At 30.5% G+C, this 7,659-nt stretch overlaps 1 protein-coding gene across 1 annotated transcript; it reads right to left on the reverse strand.

The window, feature by feature from the left end:
- Window positions 1-1,481: 1,481 nt before the first annotated feature.
- Window positions 1,482-3,108, reverse strand: LOC107030613 (serine/threonine-protein kinase OXI1). The gene is made up of 2 exons (XM_015231879.2): window positions 2,566-3,108; window positions 1,482-2,484 (listed from the first exon to the last, which is right to left on the reverse strand). The coding sequence occupies exons 1-2, from the start codon at window positions 2,937-2,939 to the stop codon at window positions 1,668-1,670; spliced, it is 1,191 nt and encodes a 396-aa protein (XP_015087365.1). The 5' UTR covers window positions 2,940-3,108; the 3' UTR covers window positions 1,482-1,667.
- Between the last annotated feature and the right edge of the window lie 4,551 nt (window positions 3,109-7,659).

Genomic DNA, 7,659 nt, shown 5'->3' on the forward strand with positions numbered 1-7,659 from the left:
TAAAGTTCAAATAATGAATTCTAAATTTGAAGCTTTATAATGACCATCAATGGTGAACTCTTGCTGCTGTAATTTTAGAGATTTTAAATTTCTGCTTGAAAATATAATTTTATACAAGTTTTTGGTCATTTGTTCCTCTACTCGTCGTGATTCTGGAAAAAAAAATAGTGAAATATGGACAAAAATTAATTTGAGGAAAGTTATTTAAATGAAAGTTTCAATGGAAAGAAAAATAAAAAGAAGAAGAAGAGGAGAAAGATAAAGAATGACAGAGAAGAAATAAAATTTATGATCATATCATTACCTTTTGAAAATTATTATTCTCACTAACATAAAATTTATTATGACTTTAAAATAATTCTTACTTAATCATTTATATTCATCAAAATTCATTATCTTTTTTTATCAAATTTATTTATCAACCAAATTAATTACTACTACTTTATCATTTATATTCATTAAATGTATTATTTTTTTGATCAAATTTATTTATCAACCAAATTAATTACTACTACTTTAATTTTGATAGGGAAAAGGGTCTGATATACCCCTCAACTTTGTCATTTGGAGCTGATATACCCCTCGTTATGAAAGTGGCTCATATATACCCTTACCGTTATACAAATGATTCACATATACCCCTGCCGTTACAAAATGAGCTCACATATATCCTTCATTTAACGGAAGTGAAAAAATTAGTTTTAAATTTATATTTTTTACTTTTATTTTTTTAAATTTTTTTTATTTAGGGATATATATTATTCTTTTATCAAAGTTCAAGGTATATTTCAATTTTTTTCATACATAAATTATTTTTTTGACTTATTTTATTATAATTATTTGAGTTTCTTATTCTTAAATTTTTTTCTTTCATACCTTAGTGTAAAGAAAAAATATTTAAAACTATTTTTTATGTCTATATTGTAATTTAATTTTTATATTCGAAGAAAAAAATAGTCATCTATAATAAGTTTTACCAGAATATTAGTGAAACTTTAATAAATTTGATCATCAAAAATAATAATTCTAAATTATTCATTAAAATAAAAAAATAAAAAAAAATATGTTTGACGAGGATTAATTCTACTCATATGGGATTATATTTTTTAGAAAAAAATAAGAAAAAATTAAATTAAAATTATTATTATTTTCATTTTCCGTTAGGAAAAGGGTATATGTGAGTCATTTGTTTATAAATAGGGGTATATATGAGCCATTTCCATAACAAGGGGTATATCAGCTCCAAATGACAAAGTTGAGAGGTATATCAGACCCTTTTTCTATTTTGATAAAAAATATTTTTTCATCTATATTGAATGAAGAAGACGGACTATATTAGTTGTGTAGTAATTTATTGTGTAATTTTATAGATTTTTATTTATTTGGTAAAATTAAATGAACAATTGAAATTATAAACCATACATAAACTCCAAATGACATGTTAAAAAAAAGTTAAATCAAAGGGGCCTAAAAGTCAAATATTCACCAAAATCAAGATTTCTTGCACTATAAAGGGATCAACCCAACTGAATTTTTTGTACGATGAATAGTTAATTCTTAAAATTATTGTGTTAAAAAATGGAATCAAGAAGATAAAGGGCTGCAACATACTGTAGTTGCAGAAATATACTTAAATATGTACTCAAAGGTAAGAATAAGAATATTAATCAAAAGAGGAAAAATTTATCAACTTGGATGGCATTACTTTCATCACCATAGTTAGCTTGCGAATTAATTTTGCAGTGTTCATCTTTGAACACTCCCTCTACAAATAACTCCACATCAATTTCCTTATTCCCTTTTACCTCATCATATGGCGCTGGAATAAACGGTGGCCTTGGAAGTTGGACAATCAAATTCCAGTCCATGGATTTGAAAAAATCGTGGCCTTTGATTTCATCCACGGAAACCCTCTGCTTCGGATCCTTTTCCAGTAACTTGTTTATCAAGTCTCTTAATGGCGTCGCCTCACCTACTAAATCTGGCGATTTCGAAAGTATACGATAATATGTTTCCTTTCGATTTGAGCCCCTAAACGGCGTCGTTCCGTACAGCATCTCGTACAATACTACTCCTAAACACCACCAGTCGACTGAGAAATCATGGCCGTTACCTAAAATGATCTCCGGAGACAAATACTCCTCCGTTCCGACGAATGAATTTGATTTCTCGATCGGATCGAATTCGACAGGAGCCAGTCGAGCTGAGTGAATTGAATCGTCTGGAGAGATTTCCGAGTTGCGAAATTTGTTGAACCGGTTTTTCTTTTTGCTCTTCGACGCGGTTTGTACCGATAGTTTAGCTGTTTCTATTTGCGGGGATTGTGGAGTAGATTTATGTGCAAGTTTTGTAGAGAGATCGAAATCGATTAACATTATATGTCCGTTCTCTTGAATCATCACGTTTTCTGGCTTTAAATCTCTGTATACAATCCCTGATCCATGTAGATGCTCCAATGCCAACACTAACTCCGCCGCGTAGAATCTGATGAACAAAACAACAGTTCAATCTATTGTTTAAGACTAACAGTATTGCAATGTGCAGAATGAGTGATCGATTGATTACCTTATAGTATCGTCTGAGAACATTTTTTCAGTTTGTTTTTTCCGGAGAGAATTGAGATCACCACCAGGACAGTAATCAATGGCATATCCAACAATCTTATCCGTGGATACAACTCCTTTGAGTTTAGGCAGAAGCGGATGCTGATATGAATTGAGTAGGTCACGCTCGAGGTAAATTCTTCTGTATTCGCTGTTGTTCGTACTGGCTTTGTTCTTCTCAATTGAATCTCTCAAAATAGTTTTGAGAGCAAGCAACTCACCGTCTTCCCTCTGAACCAAAAACACCACTCCTTTAGCTCCACGGCCAAGGGCGGAAATTACCTTCAAACTCTGCAGTTGTATCGACTCAATCTCTGTTTTTTCAAGGTTATTCATGGCGGAAGATGACCTTAACAATATGGTTGATGCACAAATCCTGCTATGCTAAACTTGTTCTTGTTCTTATAATATTAAATAACAAAATAATAGTATATGGTTTAAAATGTTAATTGGAGAATCTTTCTGAATTGGGGACACTCGATTTAGTTTGTAGAACAACATACATGACTTGTTCGTCTACTGCGGGCTTTTATAGGGTGACACTTTTGAGGTATTGACAATTATTAAAAAATTAAAACAGGTCCCCTCTCTTTTTTCCTTGCGGGAGAAGATTAGGAATGGCACTGATGATTTTTCTATTTCAAATTATTATCATATTTTTTGACTCCCTCTAATTCATACCCTTTTTGTTAAATTAGATTAATATTAATTTGATATTTTATAAATAAAATTTAAATATTTGAAAATTATAGAGAATTGCTATAGTGGTATCCTTTTTTATATTAATGAAAAAAGTATATTTTAAAATGTAGTTAAATTTCATATTGTTTGATTTTGAAAAGAAAATTAATAACTCAAAAGAACGAAGAAAATATTAACTAAGTTATTTAAATCTTTTTTTCATATATTAAAGTAAATGAATTATATAAAAGTCAAGAGAATTGGTATTAGAACTTCAATTTTAGATTTTTAATTATATTTTTTTAATATAATAGTTTGAAAATCGAAAGAATAATAATATAAAGTAATTTTTAATTTATTTTTTAAATATTTTTCTTTAGGATAATCAAATGTCAACCGTTCACTTGATATAGACTAGAGAAAATAAATCGATTTTAATAAAATAAAATATCTAATAAAATTTTAAAATATTTAGCAATTGTTTAATACAATAATTTATCAATTAGATAAATCACATTACAGATTTTATATTCTTTTACCAATGTCAAAGGGAAATTATTATTTTAATGTAATTGAAAAAGTTGAGGTAATGGATGTATTTGCTATGGTCAAAGACTTCGGGCGCAAGTTCGAATAAGGTGTGGTATTCTAGAAGCTCATGTCACGGACTTTCCTGACCCTTAACCGAATGACTATCTTGCGTAAATGAATTATGTTAAGGGGTTCTTACGTAAATGTATTATTGATAATAATAATAATAATAATATAATATATATATCTATATAAAACAAATTTTGAAGTGATAAAAAATAATTTGTGATCACTAATAAAATATAAAGAAACATAATTGATAAATCTTGTGAGTGCAAATTTATTTATCCCTTGAATTTTCTCTCCTAGATTTCTCTGTGATTCGAAGGTTGTTAGTGACGTTTTTCTTTTTGAATATTCCATGAATTTTTCGAGATATTTCTTCAAACGAATATATTACTCTTTATACAGGCATGTGCTAGCTTTTTGGATGGAGTAGCCTCCACGAATTTTGACTGAAATCGAACTCATCTTGTATTACAAAATTTTGACGTCCCAACTAGAAGTGAATACGTCTTGTAGAGTCTCACAAAATTTCTATGTTAACAAATTTTAATGTGATGAAAAAATAAATTGCAATCACAAAAAAAATACGAAGAAACATAATATATTGATAAACAAAGCGGGTGCAATTTTCTTTTTCATTTGATTCTTCTCTCTTGTATTTGGAGGGTCCTTAATGATGCATTTCTTGAATTAGGTTAACTTTGACTTGATCTCAATAAAGGGATTTGTGGATTTTCTTAAAGTATTTGATTATTGAGAAGAGTTTGGATATTTTGATCTATTTATGAATATCCGAAGAGTTCTATAGATATTCAAGATCTTGATTTTATGATATTCAAGCGTTTATGATATATTCAAGATTTTAATCTTTGTGGACACACAAGAGCTCATGGTATATTCGAAATTGTTGAATGCCTTGAATCGGACCCGTTACATACAGAAAGGACGGGGGTCTCGCTGCCCGGTCAGCGAGTCGGGGGGTCCAGGGGGGCGACGCGCCCCCTGGCCTGGGGGTCCGGGGGGGCGGAGACGCCCCCGGCCCGACGGTATACAATGTTATTGTATTGGGCCCTTAATTATCTGTCAATTCTGTATGTTGGGCCCAAGCCTGTTAGGGCGTAGCTTAGCACTATATATAGACGCTATGGCAAACCCTATTCTGTAATTCTGTTCTTGCCTCTCCTTAATAAAACTGCTCTCCCTCTTCCCGTGGACGTAGCCAATTTATTGGTGAACCACGTAAATCTGTTGTCTTGTTTTTAGCGTTTATATTTTCTCGTATTATCTCAAATTCCGCATAACAGAAATGATATTTTAAGGAAGTATATTACTTCTTATATGCATGAGCTAGAATTTACGCTAGAGTAGCCTCCACGAATCTTAATTGGAATTGAACACATCTTGTAGAATCTCCATTGAAATTAAACACATCTTGTAGAGTCCGACAAAATTTTGATTTCTACAAACCCCTCTTACTTCAAAACTTGTCGGAGTGTAGACTTGATGAAACTCAAAGACGAGACTTAAGTATGGAGCTCCCACTTTTATGATTTTGTAGCTTTATATTTGCAAATTTGATTTTCGAGAGATGAGATGAAGAGGGAATTTGATCTCATGGGCATGCCAATTTATTTCCAAAAATTTTAATATGATGAAAATTTAATTGCAATCATAAATACAATATGAAGAAACATATATGTGTTGATAAACATTGGTACAATTTTCTCCTTTGATTCTTCTTCCTTAAGATTTGTTCGTTATCTTATGATCGTTAGTGATGTATTTCTCGAATTAGGAAGATTTGTACTTGATCCTCATAAATGATTTGTGGATTTCTTGAATTACTTGAGTATCAAGAAGAGTTTGGTATACTTTGATATGTTTATAAATATCTTAGGAGTTTTCTTGATATTCGAAATCTTTCTCTTTATGAATACCATTAAGGAATATTCAAGATCCTAATCTTTATGAATACCGAAGAGTTTATGGGATACTTAAGATGTCTTTTCAAGAAAATATACTACTTTTTATATAGGCATGAATAAGGTTGAGTCAGGGGTGACTCGATAGTGTTTAAGAAAAACATGTGCCTTAGACCCCTAAATTTAAACGATCTCATTTTTAATAATAATAGATTATAAGTTATTATTTTTAATTGAATACTATTTGTAGAAAAAATAATTTTTTCATGAAAAATGAAGAAATTATTAGAAGAAATTTGACATATTTAGAGTACTATATCTCATGAAAAATAATGTAAATAAGAATGACTATATATCAATTGAAAACTAGAAGAAATCAATAATATAAAAGTTATTAACAATTCAAGTTCAAGACCCGTTGGATTTTTGCTTTAGGCCACTAATATATTAGAGTCGTTCCTGGGTTGAGTAGCCTCCAATAACTCTAATTGAAATTGAACACGTCTCGCAGAGTCCACATTGAAACTGAACATGTCTTTGCCTGCATTACGGACGTGTAGCCGAGTGGTCATTTTTTTAAATAATAAATAGTAATTGAGTTATTTTGATTATTAAATTCCCACGCAATAGATATTTCGTCTAATTACCTCTATTTAAAAAAGGAACAAAATTTGATATACTTTTCAATTTCGTGAATTAGAGTTGGTATATTTCTCATAAATAAAGTGGATAAACATATGTTCCTATTGTTATGAATCAAATATACTACTTTTGGTTGACAAAAATAAAAAAATAATTGTAAATTGTTTTTCTGATTTTTAAAATTAATCTCAATAAAATTTATTTAGAGCTATATTTGATGCTTCGTGCAAACTTTACGGGTATTTTTTTTAAATCAAGGTCATGTGTTCCCATTATTATTAATTGGAATGGATTTTAAACTAGTTCACTTTCCAAAAGAGTTAATACAAGACAAAATAAAGAGGACATCCCTTGAGAAAGCTCTCTATGCTATGCTCCGAGAATTGAAATCGGCTAACCCTCTCTGATATAGATGTATCTGAGCTTGTTCAATAAAACAACCATCAATCTTCAATGTTGCTACCTAATTTTCACGAATTCAAGCTTCGTTTGATTTCAATTTGGACATTCACAAATGACAAATCTCACAAATGCCATGATATCAATACCATCAAAGCCTTCTTCAGCTCAGAATAAGAAAATCTAAGAGAAACAAAGTGAAAATTCTTGCTAATTTTCCAAAACCAACTAGCAAACCTATTCAAATTGGTTAACCCTGAGAAAATTAAGGTATGTTAGACCAAATTTCTTAATCCTTTGTTAAAGCTCAAGAATTTTCTAATAGATTGTTTGGCTACCCGTTACCCTTATTTCTCAACAGGTTGAGCATAACAAGAGACAGTTAAGAATAGCTTCTACAACGTGTAAGTACACAAATTCCTTTGCTTCTTTTATCAAACCTAAATGAGTTTTTATGTTTTTTAGTACTTGTAACACCTCAAAAGTGTAAAAGTTAGATTAAAAGTGGAGAAGTGCAAAATATTTGCTAGTGCACTGGTCCACGAGTGCATGTATGAGCCATACATAGTTCCACAGATTGTGGGTGTCTAGTCAGCCATGGTTGGTGATTGAAAAAATGGGAAAATGGAAGATCTCTTAACTCCTTTCTATTATAATAGATGTTACCTTTTTAAGGAGTCTGTTATTAGTTTCCTGTATTTCAGCCATATGATGATATCCATAGTTAGTCATCTTTACTCTTTAGGATTTTAATTGTTTCCTGTAATCTAGGTTTCTGTTGGTATTGTACTTTATCAGTTTGTACTGGCTCTATT

Source organism: Solanum pennellii, chromosome 9 (assembly GCF_001406875.1).
Source record: "Solanum pennellii chromosome 9, SPENNV200".
NCBI lineage: Eukaryota > Viridiplantae > Streptophyta > Magnoliopsida > Solanales > Solanaceae > Solanum > Solanum pennellii.